Source organism: Typopeltis vanoorti, chromosome 7 (assembly GCF_054136105.1).
Source record: "Typopeltis vanoorti isolate ZY-2024b chromosome 7, IOZ_Tvanoo_1.0, whole genome shotgun sequence".
NCBI classification, from domain to species: Eukaryota; Metazoa; Arthropoda; class Arachnida; order Uropygi; family Thelyphonidae; genus Typopeltis; species Typopeltis vanoorti.
Window position 1 is genome coordinate 52,244,708 of NC_143555.1, and position 26,008 is coordinate 52,270,715.

Genomic DNA, 26,008 nt, shown 5'->3' on the forward strand with positions numbered 1-26,008 from the left:
AATAGCAGATTGGCTAGAGTCCTGACTTGTGTTGAATCTTTCAAATTAGGTTGGCTGAATGTGTGCCATCCAGATCCTTGGAATTTTCATACCATCTTTATTGTTGATATTTGGGTGGTTTATCAGGATTTCGCAGGATTCTTTAAATTTTCTTTCGTACCATGTTTTTGTACGGTGTAAGGAGCAGGTGCTTTTCCAGTTGATTTGGTGTAAGGTGTTGAGTGCGTGGTCTGAGAGGCCTGCTTCACCATAATGGTTATATTTAATGTGTCTAATGTGTTCTTTTTTGCGTATAGGGATTGTACGTCCTGTTTCACCAATGTACGGTAAGTTACAGGTGCAGCGGATGCAGTAGACTCCAGGATGTGCTAATGGGAGGAGAGGGTCCTTAGAGGAGCTGAATATGGTTTTAAGTTTAGTGGGTGGTTTAAAGGTGGCATTAAGGTTATAATGTTGTAGGATTCTGTTGATTTTTTCTGATAACCCTTTAATGTATGGGATGGCTATGGTTTTACTGTAGTCTAGATTCGTTTTTGTTGTGGTTTTATAGAGTATTTTATTGACAGTATTTTTGTTATAGCCATTGTTTATGAATGTGTCACTAATGATTTTTAGTTCTTGTTTTAGGGCCTGCTGGTTAGAGCAAATCGTTGTGGCTCTGTTTTTAAGGGTGTTCATGACTCCATATTTTTGTGCTGGGTGGTGATATGAATTCGCATGTATGTATTGGCCTGTGTGTGTAGGTTTTCGGTAGACCGTGAAGGATAGATTGCCTGAAGGAAGACGTGTAACTAGTGTGTCTAGGAACGGGAGCGAATTTTGGTTTTCGATTTCGATGGTAAATTGTATGCGTTCGTGTTGTTTGTTTAGGTAGCTGAGGAATGTGTTTAGCGTTTGTTGACCGTGCGGCCAGATCGCGAACACGTCGTCAACGTATCTGAGCCAGATTGTCGGTCGAAGCGTGGCGGAATCAAGAGCCCTTTGCTCAAAGGTTTCCATGTAGAAGTTCGCGATTGGGGGGGATAATGGTGAGCCCATGGCCATACCTTCCTTTTGTAGGTAGAATTTGTTTTGCCACACGAAGTAACCGGACTTTAGTACGTGGGCAAAGAGGGCCGTAATGTCGGGCGGAAATTTGTTCTGTAGTAGGAGAATTGTGTCATTGATGGGGACATTAGTGAAAAGGGCAGAAACGTCAAAACTGACTAATAAGTCGTCTTTGTCGAGTGTTATGTTTTTGATTATGTTTATAAAGTGTTGTGTGTTTTTTACGTAGGAGGGGGAATGACCTACCAACTCCTTGAGTGTTGCTGCTAATTTCTTGGCTAGGTGGTAATTGGGACTGTCTATTCCTTCCACTATTGGTCGAAGGGGCACATTTTGTTTGTGTATTTTCGGAACCCCATATATTCTGGGGGGGTGGGCGTAGTGGGGTTTGAGTTTTTTAACTGTGTCTGGTGGCCAGGAAGTGACGGACTTTAATAGTTTTTCTGTTTTGTCCTTTATCCTCTTTGTTGGGTTATAATTCACCATTTTATATGTGTTGTTATCGGCTACTAGTTGGTTCATTTGCAGTATGTATGTTGATGATTTTTTTTTTATCAGATCCCTACCTAACAACATAGCAGACAAAATACGACTAGAAACCAGTAATGTCCTAAATACCAAGAAAACCATACAGAATAACCTGACTAAAACAGAATTAGCAGCAATTAAATCGTTAAAAGCCAAACAAAACATAATAATAACGAAAGCTGATAAAGGCAGTGCCACTGTTGTCCTTGACAGGTCAACATACATACTGCAAATGAACCAACTAGTAGCCGATAACAACACATATAAAATGGTGAATTATAACCCAACAAAGAGGATCTGGATGGCACACATTCAGCCAACCTAATTTGAAAGATTCAACACAAGTCAGGACTCTAGCCAATCTGCTATTATTAGAAACCATTCCACTCCAACTGGCTGGAATGATGTTAATAAAATGTTAATATATGTATATAGTAGACAACACAAATAATAGGACTTTAGCGCTGATGTACAATTTTTTTTTTTTTTTTTTTCCCCACCAGAGGTCGGGCCAACAATTGTGGTAGCGGTTAGTCAGTGTCTTTAACGAACCAGTATGATTGTAGTATAGCTTGTTTCCTGTGTATATTTGTACGCTCCAGAAGATGACCTTAACATAAAGGTCGAAACGTCGAATTGTAAAATTTTAGTAATAGTAAACTAAAGTTTTTATTCAAACACGGTAGTTGTCTCCATAATTTCCAAAAATGCTTTGCACTTACCTTTGACCCAGCAGTAAACACTTTCTCTGATTTTATGTTCATTGTGTTTGATTGTTTGAATTGTTGATTCATTTAAATTCAAAGGCCTTACAACAACTGGTTTTTCTCCATTTTTCAAGTGATCCATGATTTTAATTTTTTTTCTTCGAGAGAAATTTTCTTCAAGACGAATTTTCTTTTAATATTCATTTTTTCCCTTTCAATGCAATTTGTGGCCATTACTATAAAAATAATTTTTTTACATAAAAAAGCATTACATATTAATTGTGTATGTAACTCACCAGAAAATAAAGTGCTCAGCTTAAGATAACATACTTATGATTTTTAATGCACTTTCCTGGCAGAAAATGAAGACAATTTTCAACAATAAACACTTAATACGGTATACAATTGACATACGTGCGTGCCAAACAGTGTTTCCCCTAATATAAATTCACTACTTATAACTTCCTGCGCAATATGGGCAGACACAAATTTAACGAAGATAAAATTTGATTTTTAAGTTGCGCGGTGAAAAATACATGAAAAGATAAAGGGTTGCTACAATTTGTAGACCGCGTTTTATAAGTACTGTGTTATACAAGGGTTACCTGTACTGACCATTTAAAACTATATATTTATAAAATTTATGTACATTTAATCATACAAATACAACATTTATTTTACAAATGATATTCTATATTTTTCAATTTAGCTACTTGAATACAAATTCTACCCTATGGTTCTTCTTTATGAACTGGTCAATAACATCATCATAAAAAGTTGGTTGTAACTTAATTTTCCCAAGCAACATGTACCCTTGTATAGGCTGCTGAAGCTCACTGGCTAGAGCTACATTGGCTGCATATGGCCTGCAGTTTAAGCAACAGAGTGAGACAATGTGAAATGGCTATGCACTCGCATAAAATCACAGTGCTGCTGCCAGGACCTGTAAGCTCATACAACCGTGCAAGCCTAGGTAGCTTTGACTAGACAACCAAGCAGTGGCCTTCGATACACAATGCAAAGCTCATTTATTGCCATGCAAGCTTAAGACGTCTTCTATCTACAAAAATAAAAGCCTAAATGGAATGCTTATACATGCATGCATTTATTAACAAATAAATAGTACTTCTTTCTAATTAATGAGCTTTTGAAGCAAGCATGGAGAATTCGCCACTGATGCAGAGGACCTTGATGTGCAAAAATAGAGAGGTTATGATACAGTTGTATAATGTCTTGAATTAACCTTATATGGATTTTAGTGCATAGATTTGGTCACTGGGATTTCATGGTGATGAGGTCTTAGAAAGGATCCAGAGAAAGAGTCAAAAAGGTGGTAATTGGTCTTTGAAATATGGAGTATGAAGATAGATTGAAACAATGTAATTTGCAATGCTTTGTGAATAGGAAGAGTAGGGGGTGGGGTATTGTTGAGACACATAAATTGGTCAGGAATTGTTACCTGGTTAACATGAAATAAGGTTGGTGCGAGCAGAGGAGTGAGGAGAAGATTATTTATGTTGAGTGTGAAATTGCCTGAGTGTGTTGTGAATGTAGACACATTGAATTAGTTTAAAGCACAGTTGGATGATCTTTGTGTGTGATAGTGTATAACTTCCATGATGAGTCTCTGATTCTCTGGAGGTCTGATGTTAATAATAATAATATACTTGGCAATGTGAAGAACTTATATTTTTTTGTTTTCAGATGAGATGGCTTCCATTTGATTTATCTTCTCCATCATTGAGTAAAGTGGACTTTGTTCAGGTAATGCATAATATTTATTATTAAAGTGAATGAGATAGCATTAGAATTTGTAATATGGAGTATGTTTCTTTAGGACACTTGAAGTAATATCAGAGTTAAGCTCATTATTTTTCTGGCATACTATCACTTCAAAATATTCCAATATCCTTTATTTTAGATTCAGCTTACCACCATATTCATCTATAAACTTTGTCTTGAAAGAATTCTCTTTTTTTTCTGCTTTCACTCATATGAAGAGCACAGATTTATTTATTGTGAAGGATAGTCTTCTTCCTTTATGTTAACATACCAAGATATTTCAGTTGATAGTAAAGCTGATACCTGTTTTATTGATAAAAAAGTGGAGTAAGTAAGGAGCAGTGATCATACTTTCTCTGTCTTGTGCACCATGTTTGTTCTAATGATATAACAAAAGTTGATTACTTTTTATAAAATCAACTAGTTTTATTTGATTTTATAGAGGAAATTTATAACATAAAGCTTTCTTTTAATGTTATGTAGATAAAATATTTATATATTATAATGTCATTTTAATAATTTTACTATATGTGTATATCACTGGAGCCTCTGTAGCTTGGTTGGTGTAGATGAAACCCTTTGTTTGGAAAGACCTGGGTTCAATTCCCTTCTCTGACATGAGGAACCTTTATCTGGTCTCTTTTGACTAAAGGTGAGTTAACTGGTTTCATACAGAGGTGGAGGCTTTTTTCTCCCAGTAACTTGAGTTTTTCATCCCTAAACAGGCAAACCGGTCCATGGACACACATGGCTACAGTCATAAAATATACTATGGCCAGGAAATCAGCGAGAAACCACCCTGCTCATAATCATCTCCCTAGTATGGTAGCATATCCCCACCAGCCATATGGCTGAGGGAATAGGATAGGATATATATCACCAAAAAAATTTATTAACTTAATATTTATCTTTCTTGTAGAAAGGCTTATACATTGGGAACACATGACTGTTAAATTATTTAAGGAATTTACAATGTATACTGGAATATTAATTAAAAGAAACTTTAATAAATACCTCCTATATTTTGGCAATGTCACATTGACATCTTCATGGGAACATACAACTATGACACGTGCACTCAGGCACTGCAAAAAGCAAATGAGGTAGAAGAGAGGAACTACCTTCTCCATCATTGAGTAATAATAAAAGGGATATAAAAACCATATAAAAAATTGGCATCCCTTATCTGCTCCACCAAAGACCGACCACCTCCCCTAGACCTACCTAGGGTATACCAGGTCCCTTGCAGCTGTAAACTACCCTGCTTTGGCCAAACAGGCAGGACAGCAAATACCAGGATTTCAGCACACGAAGACTACATCCGGTTTCACCAGTACAGTCACTCTGGGCTTGTAGACCATGCTCTGGATACTTGCCACAGAATACGTTGGAAGAAAGCCACGTTAATACACTGCAGCAAGTTTAAATAAGAAAGAGTGTTCATGGAATCAGCTTCAGCTCTAAAAAAACTTTCCAAACCTTAACAAATTTGGGTGCATGAGACTGCCCCAAATTTGGGAAGCTTGCATCATGAGAACATCAGCCCAACAGCCAAGACAACCCAATATATCCCACTAGGGGGAGCACCATTAGGAGTCTAGGAACAACAGTAGTTTTTCTCTTCTGCCTCATTTTCTTTTTGTAGTGCCTGCATGCACGTCATAGTTGTATGTTCCCATGAAGATGGCAATGTGACATTGCCGAAATATAGGAGGTATTTATTAAAGTTTCTTTTAATTAATATTCCAGTATACATTGTAAATTCCTTAAATAATTTAATAGTAATATTTACCTTGTCGCCCATCTGCACTCACTTTCCAAGGAATGAGTAGCCTGAGAAGAGAGAGAGTATGCATGTTACGCACACACGCACACGCACGCACGCGCGCACACACACACACGCACACGCGCGCACGCACACACACACACACACACACACACACACACGTTCATGCACAGATTCATAAAAATAATAATTATTTTGCTAATAGAAAAATGCAAATGAGTCATTGAATTAATCCAGATCATCATTCAACTACATTCTGGTTGGCAAAATCTGAGTTATCTGCTATAAAGTTGAAATGTCATCTCAGATTATACAGTTAATTGGTAATTGAACTGGAGATCTGAATTAATTTATGGACATGCTAGTTCATATGAATAATCAGGTTTAGGCTGAATCTCCTGAATTGAACTTATGGATTTTAGGAAGATCTTGTTAATCATCATTTCCTAAAATGTATTGTGTAGGATATCGTTTGAAGGAAGCTTATTATAATAGTAGTGTTTTAGGAACAATTTCATCACTAGTTATTTCCTGAGATAGCTAGTATGAAATTTATCCTTACTGTTCTGTTTTTGAACCTTATTCGGATTGTACAAAGATATAGTTTGTACTGATAGGATGTGGCAGTTTTTTTTTGTACAAAGATATAGTTTATATTGAAAGGAGGTGGCAGTTTTTTTTATGATAGGTAGTTGTCCAAGTGGATAGCATATCTGCATTCCAACGACAAGCTGTGAGTTTGAATGTTTGATCTCTAGAGAAGGATTTCCAGATTATTTAATCCTTAGTCTACCCATAGTACTGTGTGTGCAATCGATGTGCAAAATTTTGTGGATAAGAACAGACAAACTGTTTTGAGAACACGAAATACTTGGTGTCTTGGCTCAGCTGAAGCTTAAGTATAGCATAGAGTGGTAAAGTTAATTTATAATCTGACACACCCTTTCTACAGTTTATTAATAATGTGTTGTAAACACCCTAGTTTTCTGAGAGAAAAAACCCTCCACTTCTGTATGAGACCAGCTAACTAACCTTTACTTGAAAGCACCTGATAAAGATTCTTCACATCATAGACAAGAATCAAATCCAGGTCTTTTCAACCAAAGGCCTTCGTGTATAGTGACTGAGTTATGGAGGCCCCAAATAAATGGGTGATAGTTCATTATATAAAGTCCTGATCACAACCACATCTGGATTATTGTGCTCAGATCTGATTGCTAGGATTTGAAGGAGATAAAGAAACTTTGAAGAGAATATAGAGACAGATGACAAAAATATTAGGACTGTATGAGAATCTACTGAAGTCATGCGAACTGCAGTTTGGTGGATAGAAAACAAAGGGGATGATATGATTGAGACATTTAAGTTGTTGAGAGGTATTTACAAGCATTTGACAAAGTAAAAAGATATATACTGTTTGATATATTACAAAAAATAAATATACCTAATATTTTACTACATGCAATATTGAATATATAGAAAGATAATGAAATAATAAAAAAAAAAAATGTCTGAAAAACAATCTATAAACCAAGGAGTAAGACAGGGATGCCCTCTGTCTCCAACACTTTTCAATATTTACATTAATGAAATATTAATACAATGGAACACCTTAAACAATCCAGGTATAGAAATTTCCCGGAATAACAAAATAAATACGCTATTATTTGCATATGATCAGGTAATAATATCTGATAAGGAAGACCCTTTACAAAGAGCAATATATAATTTAAACGTTATAGTATAACAGTTTGGAATGAAAATTTCCATAGATAAAACTAAAACAATGGCATTTTGTGGACAAACTTCAGTTAGAAGTAAAATAGTTATTAATAATAAAATAATAGAACAGATAAATACTTTCAGTTATCCTGGATGTGAAATATCATATGAAGGAGAAAAAGACCAAATTAAAAACTTCAAAATTTTTACAGATTATAGGCCTGATAAATAGAATACTCAACTTAAATATAGTACAAAAAGAAACATTCTTGAAAATATATAATACTTTAGAAGTGCACTCATTATTATATGGCAGTTTATTATTTATTTATTTATTCGTATGGAGTTTCCTCCCTTTTTCTCCCCTGTCCCTATTGGGACGAGTTGAGCCCCCCCCCCGATTTGCCATTCATCTTTGCCATTCATCACGAGTCCGAGTTTTACTCGGACTCGTGATGAATGGCAAAGCTGGTGAAAGTCTTGATCATTACGCAGAATGAATGCTCGCTGAAATTAACTCATAACTCTTTTTTGCAATGCCGATGACCTATTATACTGTAGTATATGATCTAACTAGAAAATTATATTTGCTTTCAAACACTGATGTTGCACTTGTTCTCTCACTTCGGGCACATTTTAAAGAAAAAAAAAAATGGATACCACTCGGCGGAAACTTTGCTAAAAGAAGTCCTAAGCGTTGTCTGCTTCCGTTGTTACGACTGCCGCGCCTCCTCGCCACCAGTACACAGTTCAAAGAGAATTCGCAAGTCTTCGTGACAAAAATCCTTACAACTTCCTTTGGGGGAAGCACATCCATCACAGGAGTGTCGATGTTGCATCTAAAAGAAAACTCAGGCGAGTAATTGACTCTAAAATACAAGAAATGAGGTGAGAGATTTATGGTGCGATGCAGCTCCCACAACTATATAAACATCAAGAAAATATATAATCATTATTAAGAAACAAGCCAATAACATTAATTAATTATATCAGTTTTTAATCTGGAAAGGGCATCGGCGTTACCATGACGACTACCCTTTCTATATGTAACGGTCATATTATAATGTGTAGGGTTAAAGCCCATCGGGACAACTTGGCACCATGAGGGGCACTTTTAGTTAGATAGGTCAGACGGTTATGATCTGAAATTACTTGTATTTCAGCACCAAATATCCATGTGTCAAACTTTTTCAACGCCTCCAAGACGCAAAAAGCTTCCCTTTCAATGGTTGACCATTTCATTTGACAGGAATTTAGTTTCTTACTGAAGAAAGCAATGGGCAATTCTTTTCCTTGTTCGTTGTTTTGAGCTAAGCATGCGCCAATTGCTGTTGCTGATGCATCCGTATACAACTGGAACAGCTTGTCGAGATCTGGAGTATGCAAAGAAGGCATTTTTATAAGCTCTTCTTTGAGTTTCGTAAAAGCTTCATCAGCATGAGTAGTCCAAGGAATATTGTTTGGGACACTTTTCTTAGTCAGATTTGTCAGTGGTAATACAATTTCGGAGAATCGTGGTATGTAGTCACAGTAGTAGCTAGCCAGCCTAAGTAGACTTTTTACTTCCTTCTTTGTCGCTGGTGTCACTAAACCTTTTATAACCTCGACCTTCTCTGGGTCCTGGGAATGTTGACCAGATCCAATCAAATGACCTAGGAACTTCACTTGATTTTTCCCGAATTCGCATTTTTCTAGGTTTACTGTTAAACCCATCTCTCTTAATGTTTTGAAGATTTCATCTATATGGGTGAGATGTTCAGACCATGTTTTAGAAAATATAGCCAAATCGTCGATATAAGATCGGCAGTATGCCTTATGAGGAGCTAGTGCTTTATCCAATGATTTCTGGAATGTACTTCCAGCGTTCTTCATTCCAAATGGTAAGACGTTCCATTGATAGTGACGAGAATGTGTCACGAATGCAGTGAAGGGCTTTGCTTCCTTTTCCATAGGGATTTGCCAATATCCCTTGGTGAGGTCAACTACAGTGATAAATCTTGCTTGTCCTACCTCAAATAATAAATCTCTAGCTATTTTCATTGGATAACCATCTGGAACAGTAAAACTATTTAGCAATCTAAAGTCAATGCATAGTCTGACACTTCCATTTTTCTTAGCCACACAAACCACGGGATGAGCCCATTCACTGACACTTGGCTCAATGAGACCCATATCTAACAGTTCTTTGACTTGTTGATCTACTTCCTTTTGTAGAGTGATTGGCACCCTATAGGGTTTGAGTCTCTTAGGGGAACAGTTCTCTGTAACTTTGATGGAGTGTCCGTCAACTTTGGCATGACCAGGTTTGGAACTATAAACATCTGCATATTTCCGGAGGATGTCAAAAAGTTCTTGTTTTTGTTCTCCCGTCAAGAGAGCTTTCATATCCTCAAGGTGTTTCCTAATATCTTCGACTGATTTATTCATCTTGTCAGCGGGTGCATAGTGGAGTGTTCCGAAATCTTCATCTAGCTCGAAAACTAGACCGACATGATTAATTCTTTGAATATATGGTCGAAGCTTATTTATGTGGAGCTCCCTGATACTTCCATCCTTCATCTCAACCTTTGCAGAATGTGGTCTAGTAAGTTGGACGACTGTAGCAGGTCCTGTCCAAGTATTTAGAAGCTTATGAGAGGATGAAGGTAACAATACTAAAACCTTTTCACCAACAATGAAGGATTTTTCTTTGGAACGAAGATTATATCTGGAGGGTATTGTTCTTGAGACCCTTTGGCATTCTCGGATGCAATTTCATGAGCTTTTCTTAGATTTTCAAGAAGCTCTTGCAAATAATTTTCAATCGAGCGAGAGGCAGTGGTTGGGATGCCTCGTCCACCAGTCCAAATTTCCTTTAACAAAGATAAGGGGCCTGGAGGGTAATCTTCCATATACCATCTGGAAAGGTGATAACCCAGTAGTGCTATGTGGTACTTCTCAGTATGCAAATAGAAGATAGGGGAGATGTAAATCCCAGTTTCTTCCATGCTCCTGTATATTCTTATTCATCATCTCTTTTAAAGTTCTGTTCCAATGTTCGACAGCGCCCATACTCTCAGGATGTCCTGGAGTGGAAAAACGTGGAGCTATGCCTAGCAGATCTTCAAAAGCTTGAATGAGTTTAGATGTGAAATTTGTACCTTGGTCGGTACAGACCATTTTAGGAAATCCCGTCTGAGTAAAAATCCTCATCAGAACATTACATGTAGTTTTAGCACTTATTTCCTTGACAGGTATGGCTTCGGCCCATCTAGTGCATAAATCAACAGCACATATTATGAATCGATGTCCTCTTCCCGATGGAGGTTCTGACGGGCCAACACAATCCACACGCCATACCTCAAATGGAGTTTCTGGTCTGACGATAGGTCGTATGGGGATTCTATCTCTATATGTAGCAGTCCTTCTCATTTGACATTCCTTGCAGTTTTCGCAATATTTTTTCACATCTTGTTTAATGGTAGGCCAAAAGAATGAGTACTTGATTCGCTGACGGGTTTTCTTTTCGCCGAGATGGCCAGCAAGAGGGATTTCATGTGCCATCTTTAAGACATTTTCTCGTTTCACACACAGTAGCACTACTTATCTAATATTCTCGCCACAAATATGTTCGTTATGAAGCAGAACCCCATTGTCAAACGCATAGGCATTTTTCTGCCTTTTTGCCCATTCAAAACACACCTTCGGAGCGTCTCATCATCCTCTTGAAGTTTGCTGAATTCGAATTTTTTTTTTTCTGGTATACACTCATTTTCTGCACCTGGTGGGGACTCTATCGTACTGACTGCCAATGCTGTACTGGTTATTTCCGAAGGCATGTCTTCGTCTTCATCATCTTCTGACCGTTTATCACTTAAATCTTTTGATTTCAGAACTGGTGTCTCCCAATGATGACTACTCTCATGTAGCTCGACGCTTTCGACCAGTATTTCATAGGCAGAGGAGCTCAGTAGCAGATCGGTAACCAGGCTTCTTGAGACGGCACATGTGACTGGAACATTACCATGTGAATTATCATCAGTTTTCATTTCAAAAATTCTCAAGGATGTTATTTCATTTTCTCCGAAAGCAGAAGATATTTCTATCTTACTTTCTCCATCATGGGGCATATCTGCCACTAAATCTTCGCGCACTACGGATATTTGCGCTCCCGTAGCTATTATTCCATTTAAAACCCTACTTCTGCATTTGATTTTGACGACCTTCAAATCATCTACGTTTTGACGAATGTCCACTGTTTTGGATACTGGAATGGAAATTTTGGCAGTCAACACACCTGATTTATTGTCATCCCCAGTGGTAGACGTTTGAACTAGATAACTGTGCTGTAGCAGGAGTACCTTTTGGCTGACTATTTTTCATACAAAACTTGGCGATATGACCTTCCTTTCTACAAGTAAAACAAGTTGGTTTGTAGTGAGGCTTGTATGAATCATCAATTCGCCGCGGCTGGTACCATCTTGGTGGACTTTGAGAGGGAGATAATAACTTATTCTTGAATGTTCGCTCAGCAGGTGGAGTATAAGGTCTAAACTTTTCAGTAACCTTGTCCTTTGGAATAGCTCCAATGGGCTTCCTTGATGTACTACGAACACTGTCGTATTCGTCCAATCTGTCAGCTAACTTGGTTGGAGAAACGAATTTTGCCCAGTCGTCTAAGAGATGTTCTCTCAACTTCATGTGGTACTTTCTTCTTCAGTTGATCCGTAATAATTAGATCTTTTAACCCTTCAAAATCCTTGATATCAAGGCCACCAATCCACTCTTCGAAATAATTAGTTATTTTATAACAGAAATCCCTCCAAGATTTTTCAGCAACCTTTTGGTGCATCACTAACTTTTTTCTGAAACTTTCAGGATTCAGTCTAAATCTCTTTAGTAGAATTGTTTTAATATATTCATAATCTTTGCAGTTTTCTTCTGACTCTCTACCAATTAATTGGACAATCTCAAATGGTAACAAAGTCAAGAGACATGATATCCAGTCTTTAACATCTATTTTGGTTCTCTTAGCTTGTCTTTCAAACAGGGATAGGTATATCACAATGTCATCCTCTTGTAATCTAAGCCTAGGCATTAGCTTAATTAGTTCAAGACAATATGGTTTATTGTCGCTGGATGCTGGAGTTGAGGTTGGTTGAACATGCGCTTCAATTTCCAGTTTCTTCAACTCGAACTCCATTTGTTCTCTTTTCTGTTGGGCTCCCAATTTATCTTTCCGGCATTGGGCTTCTAGTTCTTCCTTCCGCCGTTGAGCTTCTAATTCTTCTTTCTTCATCAGTTCTTCCTCGAGTCTGGTACTAATAATCGTCTCCAACATCCTTTTAACAAATTCTTCTTCATAAAATTTACTTCCCGTAATAATCATTTTAAGATCTATCACTTTCATTTCAACAGTTGGCTTCTCTCCCAATTCTTCAGCCAATTTACGTAAATCTTCCTTTCTACCTTTGGTTAAATAAGCCATGGTGCTTAACAATAACTCTCTTTACTGATAAAAAAAAATCACCCTTAAAAAGGAATCAATTTCAATTTTTTTTTTTTTTTAAATGCCCAGAAAGAGATGTATATATTTGGTGATTATGGGACTCATAACTAAATTCAACATATCATTTGTAAACATAGATAAATCTTACAATATTATCAGATAAAAAAAAAACTTCAACTACACAATTTACTACACTTTCAAATACATGAATATATATATATATGTGGATATATAAAAACAAAATCAAAACAAAAAAGAAATAGTTTCGATTTTACACCGCTACTATATAATAACTTAAATCTCGAAACAGAACTGTCAAAACAGTATGCAAAAATAAATGAACTATAATAACACTGTCATGTCTTTCTCTGGTGAGAAATCACAAGTACTGACTGTTCCAAGATGGAACAAACATGCAAAACAGGACAAATCGGTAAATACAGAACAGAACAAAATAAATTTAAAATGAAAAAAAAAAAACAACTGTTCTGATTTATCTGGGACGAAAATATAGCTTGAACACTGGCGTGTTTTTCTTTTATCCAAACTATTGTACTACTGTTCCAGGATGGAACAAAATTTGAATACTGATGTATTCTTTCTCTGGCGAGAAATCAAAACTACTACTGTTCCAGGAGGGAACAAACTCCGAACGCCATTTTTTTTTGTTTTGTATTAAAACAAACTTTCGCCCAAATAATCAAAATAGAACTCTAAAACATGGGAGCATGCATTTACATAACGAATTGCTCTCACCTTGTAGGTCCTATCGACTGCACCAGTAAAACTCGGACTCGTGATTAATGGTAAAGCTGGTAAAAGTCTTGATCATTACGCAGAATGAATGCTCGCTGAAATTAACTCATAGCTCTTTTTTGCAATGCCGATGACCTATTATACTGTAGTATATGATCTAACTAGAAAATTATATTTGCTTTCAAACACTAATGTTGTACTTGTTTTCTCACTTCAGGCACATTTTAAAGAAGAAAAAAAAAATGGATACCACTCGGCGGAAACTTTGCTAAAAGAAGTCCTAAGCGTCGTCTGCTTCCGTTGTTACGACTGCCGTGCCTCCTCGCCACCAGTACACAGTTTACAGAGAATTCGCAAGTCTTCGTGACAAAAATCCTTACAGGGGGTTAAGTATTTATGGCTGTAGATCCATGTGTGTTCAAGGGACTGGTTTGCCTGCTTGCGGGATGAAAAATGCCAGATAAACTAGCAGAAAAAAACCTGCTGCCTGCGCCCAAGACTGGCTAACTTGGCTATGGCTGAGGAAGATCCTCAAATTCCTCACGTCTTCGATGGGATCCGAACCTGGGACACTCCTTCCCAAGTCATATGGTTGCGAAGTGCACAGCCACTATGCTAACCGTGCTGACTATATGGCAGTGAAATTTGGGCAATAAACAAACAAGATAAATAAAAATTAAAACAAGTGAAATGAGATTTATGAGAAGAACTGCCAAATACACATTATTAGAAAAAAGGAATGAAGACATTTTAAAAGAACTAAAAACAAAATCAATAGAAGAAAAACTAAACAATTATAAACAAAAATGGATAGAACATGTAAACCGAATGGCCAAAATCCAATATCTTAAACAAACTGAACTATAAGCTAGTTGGAAAGAGAAGGCAGGGTAGACTGGAACAGACCGATATGATCTATACCCGTAATTAGTATTATGATGAGAGGTATTTACTGGATTGGCGCTGTGGAGACTTTTGTTATAGTAGAATAAGTACAAGACCATCATCCCTCAAAGTTGTGAGGAAGAGGAAATAAATAGTTTATTTTTCTCATGAAGGGTGAGTGAACAAGTTTGGGGACAAGTATGGTAGACTTTGTGTTGTCTAAGATGGGTCTCCCACAATAAGTCTTGTGACTTCGTGGAGGTCTCTTAGATAATAATAATAATAATAATTATTATTATTATTTTTGCCTTCCATCAAGAGACCTAAGTCTGTCAATATCAGCTACAGCATTAACTTTCTATCACTTAAAAAAATGTGCTATATAATATGCATATTTTTGAGGTGAAAATTGGAGCACCTTGAGGAAAACTAACACCAGATACCAACAATTCAGTCATATACCACTTTGGCACCAACCACAATATGTAAACACCTTCTTAAATTCTCATTCTTATATAATGTGCTTCATTAGCACATTATACAAGAAAGTGAGAAGTGCAGAGAAAAGTGCAGAAGAAAGTGATTTTTAATCGGTGAATAATCCGTTTTTTCCCCCCATTTTTCTACGTTTTTGAGCGCTAAATTGTTTCTTTGAATGCGAGTGTACTTCAGCGGTTGTTTTTTGGAAGTATTGAGAAAATAATATATCGCGACAGCAATATAATATATTTTGGTTACTGTCGGAATCGAATGCATAACGGTGGAAGACAAAACGAAGCTAAGTTTTCATTACTGTATTTAGTTATATTTCATTTTGTTTAATTATATTTTGTTTTGCTTGTAATTGTTTGTACTTTTTTTTTTCTTATTTATTTAACGGAATTTATTAATTGAATAATTATTAAAGATTACGCTACTCGGCAGTAAGGAATGATGACGGATTCAGCTGCAGCCGCAAGTGGCATATCGTCAAGTCCTCTGCCATTTAAGAACTCTATTATAAGCAATATCATAAGGGACTTTGTGGCATGCAGTACTTGTGGCATGTATGCGTCTTGGGAATTGGATATGTGGCTTGTGAATGAGAGCGGAGTTCGTATGTGTGCAAAATGCAGGCAGTTGGAGGAAATAAGTTCATTAGAAATATCGATATCCGACCTTGTTGCTCCAGGAACGGGGAATGAATGTAGGAAGACAAGTAGTGTGATAGGAGAGAATGAAAAAAATATATATATGAATGAGAAAATAATAGTTGATAGTGTGGAAGGTGTGAGTGACTGTGAAAGTTTAGGAGATGGTTTTGTTTGGGAGAGTGAATTTAGATTAAGAGTGACTGACCTGCAGAGGGAGATAGATGAGCTGAAAGAGGAGGTGGAATGTCTTGTGAATGAGAGCAGAAGTATGAAAGATAAGATTAGGAGAATGGAAGAAATAAATGCAAGGCGATTCAGAGTAGGGGAGAGAGAGAATTTTTGAAGTATGACAGTAGAAGAGAGGGAATGAGAGAGAGGTATTGGAATGCTAGCAGACGAGAGGATGGAAACAGTGGGAGAGACGGAATGACAGAGATGTATGATGGGAATGCTAGAAGATGAGAGGATGGAAACAATAGGAGAGACGGAATGAGAGAGGGATATGGAAGTGCTAGAAGAGGAGAGAATGAAAACAGTAGGAGAGAGAGGTATGGGAATGCTAGAAGAGAGAATAGCAGTAGAGGAGAGGGAATGAAAGAGACTTATGGGAATGAAAGAAGAGGAGAGGGAATGAAAGAGACTTATGGGAATGAAAGAAGAGGAGAGAATGGAAACAATAGGAGAGAGGAAATGGTAAGAGGTATGATGTATGGCGACTCAATGATCCGTGTTGTTCAAGATTCAAGATGGAGTGTTTGCCAGGAGGAACAATAGAAAGGGTGGCTATGGCAATTAAGAGAGGTGAAAGGGTGGATGAGATGATTGTGATGGTAGGAACAAATGACTTGAGTGGTAATGTAAGTCGGGCAGCAAGAGATATGAGATTTTTGCTTGAGGCTGTACGGAAGAAGACAGAGAGAGGAAAAATAGTGTGCGTGTTGCCTAGGTATGATAATGATGAGCTGAGCAGAAGAGTGGTCATATTGAATGGCATAATAGCGAGAATGTGTGACAAGAGAGGACTGGTATATGTGGATGCTTGGAGTGCGTTTGAGGAAAGAGAGGAATTGTATGCGAGAGACCGCTTACATTTGGAGGAAGGCGTAGGCATCTGGAGAGATTGCTGTTCTGAACGAGTCAGTGTGTCCTAGGGAGGATGATAGCAGGGGTGGCCTCTTGTGGGCATGGATACTTGGGAGAAGGGAGACGATGTCAGGTAACACTGAGCCCAGTGGAGTCTAGAAGGGATAATGCTGGGTATAGAAACAATGGCATTTATATACTTTATACTAATGCCAGGAGTATCCGGAATAAGGGAGAGGAATTGGTGGTGCAGATAGCATCAGCCTGGCCAAAAATTATTGGAATTACTGAGGGGATATAATAAAAGGAATAGAAGTCGCTGGGTATAGCATTTTTCGTCAGGATAGGAGGGGAAAGCGTGGTGATGGGGTACTGCTTATGATAAGTGATGACCTATGTCCTCTAAGAGTGGAGGCTTTGGAAGAAAGTGAGACAAATGATTTTGAGAGCGTATGGTGTGAGGTAGAGGTAGGCAAGACAGGATATTTAGTGGGGTGTTGCTATAGACCCAGGAACACAGAGGATGGGAACCAGGAGATTTTTAGACAGCTAAGTTTGGCAAGTGCAAGAAGAATGATTGTTATGGGAGATTTTAACTACAGTAGCATAAATCGGAGAGAGGAAGATGCACGTAGCAATAGGGGAATGGAATTTCTAGAATTCTTGAGGGACAAATGTCTTAGGCAACATGTAACAGAGGGAACAAGAGGTTCAAGAGTTTTGGATTTGGTTATAGCATCAGAAGAGTTGATAATAACTGAGTTGACATCTCTCCCACCAGTTGGAGAGAGTGACCATATGGTTTTGACTTGGAAAATGAATAGACATGCAGGAGTATCAAAGAGATGGGAACTTAGGTGGAATTATAATGCAGGTTATTATAATAGTCTTAGACGTCAACTTTGGGAAGTTTCATGCAGGGAGGAATTGGAAGGCTGGGATATCATTAGTGCGTGGGAAATTGTGAAAGAATATTTGTTAGCAGCAATGGTAAGTTGTATACCACGAGTGAAGAGGAGGACACAAAGTGGATGACAAACAATATTAAACAGGAATTGCATGCGAAAAAGAGGCTATACAAGAGATATAAGGAGACAGGTGAAGAGAAAATGCATGAAGAATATAAGACACAGGCCAGAAGAGTGACTAGTGTGGTAAGGAAAGCGAAACTGGAATATGAGAGGAGATTGGCCCTAAGATCCAAAGAAAATCCTAGGGAATTTTTTAGCTATGTGACGAGTAGGAGGAGAAATGACTGTGGAAAAATTACATTGTGGGATAAAAATGGGAATAGAGTGACTGATGCAGAGGACATAGTGGAATTGTTCAATGAACACTTTATTGGAGTATTTCACCCCAGAGATGTCAGTTTTAATGCTAGAGGGATAGGGCTGGTTTGCAGTTTAGATGTACAGGAGGAGAGTGTGTTTCAGATACGGAGTACTCTGGATGTCAGTAAAGCTGTGGGACTACATGGTATTTCACCACGAGTTTTGAGAGAATGTGCAAGGGAACTGACAGTGCCTTTAACCTGGCTTTTCAATGAAAGTCTGGCCCAGGGAATGGAACGAAGGTAAGATAGTGCCATTGCATAAGGGCGGTAGCAGGCTGGAAGTGTCTAATTATAGGCCAGTTTGTGTGTCATCAGTAGTTGTTAAGATCTTGGAGAAAGTAATGAGGGACCGTATACAGCATTGGGCAGATGAGGGTAATGTTATCTGTGAGAGTCAACATGGATTTGTGAAAGGGCGCTCTTGGTTTAGCAATATGCTAGCCTTTTATAATAAAGTTACAAGAACATTAGATGAGGGAAAGGCATATACCACAATTTTCTTAGACTTAGCGAAGGCATTTGACAGGGTGCCACATGGTAAGCTGATATTTAAGTTGCAGCACATGGGTCTGGATGTCAGATTGGTCAACTGGATTCAGGATTGGCTGTCTGATAGGTATCAGAGAGTTGTGTATGGTGGAGCAGTTTCAAGGAGGCAGAGGGTTACAAGTGGGGTCCCACAGGGCTCAGTACTAGGACCTATATTGTTTAACCTTTATATCAGTGACATTGCCATTAGATTACAAGGGGATATTCAGTTGTTTGCGGATGATGCGAAGCTGGGGAGGGTTATTAGTAATAGAGCAGATGTGGTAGCCCTGCAAGAGGGTTTGAATAAGGTAGAAAGATGGGCAAATAAATGGGGATGTCAGTTTAATGCAGCAAAATGTAAGGTCTTGAGGTTTGGGAAACATCGATGGGATGCTGCATACTCTATGGGAGGAGTTATACTCGAGGAAGTAGGGGAGACAAGAGATCTTGGGTTGATGATTGATAGAAACCTGAAATTTAGAGGACATATTGCAAAGGTTCTGCAGGTAACACAGAGGATTGCTGCAATTATGAGAAGGACACTGACCTGCAGAGATAAGAGGGTTATCATTCCGTTGTATAAGTCTCTGATCAGACCACACTTGGACTATTGTTCTCAGATTTGGTCTCCAGGATTTGAAAGGGAAAATTAACTGTGGAAAGGATACAAAGACGGATGACAAAGATGGTTTCAGGACTGTACAAGGATAGTTATGAGGATCGGCTGAGGGAATGTGGACTGCAGAGTTTGGTGGATAGAAGTAGGAGAGGTGATATGATTGAGACTTTTAAACTGTTGAGAGGTGGTTACAGGGTTGACACTGGGGAGTTCTTTCGCTTGGTTGAACAACAGGAAGGAGTGATGACAAGAGGCCATACATGGAAGTTACGAAAGGAAACTGTGAGCAAGAGGGTGAGGAGTGGTTTCTTTGCGTGGAGGGTGGTTGAACCGCGAAATGCATTGCCTGATGGAGTGGTGAGAGTGAGAACGGTCAATGAGTTTAAGGAGTGGTATGATAGACTTTGTGTTTCTTAGGCGGGGGGGGGGGGGGATGTCCCCTCGATGAGTCTTGACAGACTTATGTTCTTAGGAAGGACCTCCCACGATGAGTCTTTTGACTCCATGGAGGCCTGAATAATAATAATTACATTCAAAATATTTACCTTGCATTTCCTCTTTCTATATGTATTATTTTTGATATATATTATTATTATTAATAGTACAAGAACTCACTGAGAAAGGTCAATTTAGATACTCATACATAAATACCTATTGTGTCTCTCCTGACATGTTTACCAAAGATGCACTCGTATTATTTTGTGACAATACTGGTATTTAAGTATACGCTATTCAAATTTATAATTTTTTTGTAATTGTGTGGCATTTGTTTGGTATTTAGTTAGGATTTTACAATCTCAGTATTGTCTCAAAGTGTAGCGATTATATTCAACATGGTAGCTTCCAGTTTCAGTACCAGCCCTAGCACCACGGGAGATCAGCCTGCAAGTCGACTCCATTTATGCACAGGTATGCAGATATCTTGACAAACTGTGGCAAGATGCCTGCCACAAGCAGGCCTATACACCCTTTGGGTGTATAGGCCTGTAGTGTGCATAGCTCATTATCCATAGCTCATTATACAGCATGTTTCCAATTTTTATGGATATGGTGTCATATCCATAAAAATTGAACAGGACGCCATTGAGTGAATGCACTCTTTACAGATGACAGTCATTTTAGTCTTTCCTTCGATTATAGATGACACTTAATCTGGCATGAAAGTGGTACTGCTTATCATTGTGAGAATGTTCTTGAAAGGGATAGATACGGTGGTGCTGGGGTTGTGGTGTGGGGAAGCATTATACATAATGGATAAACCAAGCTACAAGTGCTGGAAAAAGGAACTGTGACTGGTGAACGAGTCATTTTAGTCTTTCCTTCGATTATAGATGACACTTAATCTGGCATGAAAGTGGTACTGCTTATCATTGTGAAAATGTTCTTGAAAGGGATAGATACGGTGGTGCTGGGGTTGTGGTGTGGGAAAGCATTATGCTTAATGGATACACCGAGCTACAAGTGCTGGAAAAAGGGATTGTGACTGGTGAACAATATTGCATCGAAGTTTTTCAACATCATGTTTGATTGTTCCAAGGTGCTGTTGACAAAGAATTAATTTTTATAGATGACAATGCCATATCACATTGTGCGCATGAGCAGTGGAAATATTTCTTAAGACCAAGATATTAATCAAATCGAGTGGCCAGCATTTTTCCTAGATCTCAGCTCCATAGTACATATCTGAGATGCAATAGGGAAACATGTTGCTGCTCAAAATTTCTCTCCAGAAAATAAATGAGACCTTATCCTTGCTCTGAAAGCAGTGTGAGCCAGGTTGTCTCAAGAACTCCTGAATCACTTAGTGCTAAGCATACTAAGCATGTTGTGAGAGCAGCATCACAGTTTGGGATGGATACATTCCATACCAAAATATCTCTCTCATAGTTTCTTTAAGCACTGTACATTAATTCCTTAATTACGTTCTTAGGAAATTTTTAGCTTTTGCCAAAAATGTTTTGCAATTTAATTTGTATGAAATTTATAACAGATTTTTTGAAATAACATAATTTATTAGTATGTTGGCAATAAATTTATGTCCACATTTGACTGTAGTCATAAAAAGTTTTTCATATATAGGTCAAAATGTAGTTCATCCTTAACTTTTAGACACCAGTGTAGTAAAACACATTGAAAGCTTGGAGCTCAGCCTTGGTGATGTTGACAAAAATCTTCTTCCCCAGAATCAAATTAACTGAAGCCAAGCTACAACAGATTCATGATCAGTGCTTAGACGAAAAATCACTCACCTCTAATCCCAGCCATCTCCAGACCTCCTAAGATCACATTGACAGTGTGGAGCACAACTTGACTGTGGCCAGAAATAAAAAATATAATATCATTATCCTTAACTTCCACACCAAAAGTGACAATACACTGAGGGAAGGCATCATGAAACTAATTGTAAAATCCTGTTTTGTTTGCAGGAAAAAACCACCCACTTTGCACCTATTAACAAACACAAGTATGGAACGACTTTCCTACTACTGGTGAAAGTGACCTATGACAAACTAGTAAGTGCATCAGACTACTGGCAGCTGTGAACAACCTCAAAGTCAGTTCTCCCCAGTCATGTATACAAGCCCAGCTCAACCTAGCATGAACAAGGAGGATGACCTTGCCAACAACTCGATCGAAGATAAACAACAAAGTGGTGATGAAACACAGTACATCGACTAGAAAAGTGGAATTCTAGTGCGGACATCAAGTGGTGTTAATAGCCAACTTGAAAAACCAAAGTACAAGTACTGCATAGGGAATATGTCTGATCCACTCAGTCAACAACAAATCCCACAGAGACTTCCAGATCCACTTCACAAATATGTGTGATCTCAGCTCCAACCTTAGCAGCGTCCATTTCTACTTACAGTCTGTAAACCCTCACCTGTTTTTTCTAACAGAAACCCAAATTTCAGACTCTCCAAGCACTACTCATCTGAACTTCACCAAATGCACACTCTTTGACTCCTTTTTGCTCAACGACATCGCTTGTGCATATGCTGTGACATACCATGCCAGAGAGAATTGAACTTAGAATCTCCCAGTAACAATCTATTTTGAAAAATCTCTCTGCTGCACTCATTCAAATTTATTATTATTATTATTATTCAGGTCTCCATGGAGTCAAAAGACTCATCATGGGAGGTCCTTTCTAGAAACACCAGTCTATCAAGACTCATTGAGGGAGGTCCCTCCTAGGAAACACAAAGTCTATCATCCCACTCCTTAAACGCATTGACCGTTCTCACTCTCACCACCCCATCAGGCAATGCATTCCATGGTTCAACCACCCTCCATGAAAAGAAACCAGTCCTCACCCTCTTGCTCACGGTTTCCTTTCGTAACTTCCAGGGATGGCCTCTTGTCATCACTCCTTCCCGCTGTTCAACCAAGCAAAAGAACTCCCCAGTGTCAACCCTGTAACCACCTTTCAACAGTTTAAAATCTCAATCATATCAACTCTCCTTCTATCCACCAACCTCTGCAGTCCACATTTCCTCAGACGATCCTCATAACTAACATTGTACGGTCCTGAAACTATCTTTGTTATCTGCCTTTGTACCCTTTCCACAGTTAATTTATCCCCTTCAAATCCTGGGGACCAAATCTGAGAACAATAGTCTAAGTGTGGTCTGATCAGAGTCTTATACAACAGAATGATAACCCTTTTATCTCTGCAGGTCAGTGTCCTTCTCATTATTGCAGCAATCCTCTGTGTTACCTTCACTACCTTTGCAATATGTCCCTTAAATTTCAGGTTTCTATCAATCATCAACCCAAGATCTCTTGTCTCCCCTACTTCCTCCAGTTTAACTCCTCCCATAGAGTATGCAGCGTCCCATCAATGTGTCCCAAACCTCAAGACCTTACATTTTGCTGCATTAAACTGACATCCCCATTCATTTGCCCATCTTTCTAGCTTATTCAAACCCTCTTGCAGGGCTAGCACATCTGCTCTATTACTAATAACCCTCCCCAGGTTTGCATCACCTGCAAACAACTGAATATCCCCTTGCAATCCATGGACAATATCATTGATATAAATGTTAAACATAGGTCCCAGTACTGAGCCCTGTGAAACCCCACTTGTAACCTTCTGCCTCTTTGATATTGCTCCACCTACACAACTCTCTGATACCTATCGGACAGCTAATCCTGAATCCAGTTGATCAATCTGACATCCAGACCTATGTGCTGCAACTTGAATATCAGCTAATCATGTGGCACCCTGTCAAATGCCTTTGCTTAGTCTAGGAAAATGGCAGTATATGCCTTTCCCTCATCTAATGCTCTTGTAACATTATCGTAAAAGACTAGCATATTGCTAAAACAAGAGCGCCCTTTCAAAAATCCATATTGACTCTCACAGATAACATTACTGTCATCTGCCCAATGCTGTATACGGGCACTCACTACTTTCTTCAAGATCTTACTAACTACTGATGACACACAAACTGGCCTATAATCAGACACTTCCAGTCTGCTACCACCCTTATGCAATGGCACTATCTTACCTTCCTTCCATTTCATGGGCACCTTTCCAGCAGCCAGACTTTCATTGAAAAGCCAGGTCAAAGGCACTGTTAGTTCCCTAGCCCATTCTCTCAAAACTCGTGATGAAATACCATGTAGTCCCACAGCTTTACTGACATCCAGAGTACTCCGTATCTGAAACACACTCTCCTCCTGTACCTCTAAACCTCGAACCAGCCCTATCCCTCTAGCATTAAAACTGACATCTCTAGGATGAAATACTCCAATAAAGAAAATTGAACAATTCCACTATGTCCTCTGCATCAGTCACTCTATTCCCATTTTTATCCCACAATGTAATTTTTCCACAGTCATTTCTCCTCCTACTCGTCAAATAGCTAAAAAATTCCCTTGGATTTTCCTTGGATCTAAGGGCCAATCTTTTCTCATATTCCGGTTTTGCCTTCCTTACCATACTAGTCACTCTCCTGGCCTGTGTCTTATATTTTTGATGCATCTTCTCTTCACCTGTCTCCTTATATCTCTTCCATTCTGTCTGGAAATCTCCCCCCAATGCCACCAACCACTCTGAACACTTTGACTTCCTCTAATTGAAAGTTGATATCCTTCAGTCCCACTTTTCCCAGCAGTGAGGTTATATTCCTCAGTGATTTTAATATACACAGTACAACCAGCTTTTCTTCTCCAACTGCACAGACCAAAAGCAGATAAAGATTCTGATACATTTGCCATTACAAATGACCTTATTCAAATTGTTCACATGTCCACCAGAGTACAAGATAACGCTAATGATTTTCCAACTTTCCAAATATCTTGGACCTCTTCCTCACTAGCAATCCTTCCAAATATACTGTGACGGTTGTATCTCGTATAGGTAATTCAGACTGCAAATTCATATTTATCTCTTCTCCCATCAAGCAACACCTACATAGCTGTTCTCAACCAAGAGTGGTATTATAAGAATGCCAAGTTTGATGACTCTGAACTTTCTATGCCTCATTCCCACAGTTGGATTATTGCTTTTAGTCTTCCAACCCAAACATATTCTCTGGAATGCATCACTGAAGTAATCCTATCTGGAATGGAATATTCCCTGATCCACACTAAATTCCCATCCCCTAAGTAAGCTTTGATTCTCTAAAAGTTACGTGAAGGCTGTGCAAATGAAGAACCAAGTAAACTGCAATTGGCTGTTATCAAAAATTCCTCCTCTCACTGCCTACACCAAGCCTGGAACAGATGAAAGAAAATCATCAGTGTCAAAAACCGATGTCAAAAGAGCCAAAAGCAGGAAACTTGCATCATGCCCATATGGTTGCTGCATATTTTGGTCTCTACTCAAAGCAGTTGTCCAGAACTTTTGCCCAACATTGCTTCCACTGCTATACACCAAGGTGGGTGTCTATTGCAACATTCCCCACAGAGGAAGCCAATCTCCTGGCATCATATTTTTCCTCAAATACCTGTGTAGGTGATTTCAGTAAGTGTCCCCCCAACCATTCCAGACACCCAACGCTTAATGCCTCCTTTAACATTTCACCAGGAAGTGATCCGAAAAATCCAATTCAAATTGGATACAAAAAAAAAAATACCCTAGCTCTGATAGTATTCCTCCACTTGTTCTGAAGATGTGTAGTGCACGTCTTCAGGAAAACATAAACACAGATGTGGAGTGCACGTCTTCAGGAAAACATAAACACAGATGTGTAGTGCACGTCTTCAGGAAAACATAAACACAGATGTGTAGTGCACGTCTTAAGGAAAACATAAACACAGATGTATATTTATGCTTTCTTACTCTACTGACATCTATCCTGCACCCTGAAAATTAGCCCACGTCCAACCTGTTCCCAAGAATGGTGACAAATCCTTACCATCATACTGCCATCCAATATCTCTCACTTCAGTCTTCCCCAAAGTAATGGAGAGAACTATCAACACCCAAACTCCTATGCTACTTTGAAAGTACTTGACTAATAAATGACTGCGAGTATGTATTACACCATTGCTGTTCAACAGGGGGATCTGCTTACTTATGTCACCCAGCTCTGGATGAGTAGCATGGAAAAGTTTGGTGGTTGTACTAGATATCTCTAAGGCTTTTGATTGGGTCT

At 38.5% G+C, this 26,008-nt stretch overlaps 1 protein-coding gene across 3 annotated transcripts in view; it reads left to right on the forward strand.

Annotated features, from left to right (window-relative positions):
* hgo (homogentisate 1,2-dioxygenase) overlaps window positions 1-26,008 on the forward strand; it is a 455,401-nt gene that overhangs the window by 106,962 nt on the left and 322,431 nt on the right. For all 3 annotated transcript variants that reach the window (XM_090395872.1, XM_090395871.1, XM_090395870.1), the window contains exon 5: window positions 3,987-4,046. In XM_090395872.1, the coding sequence (XP_090251998.1) occupies window positions 3,987-4,046 (60 nt within the window). The remainder of the gene's footprint in view (window positions 1-3,986; window positions 4,047-26,008) is intronic.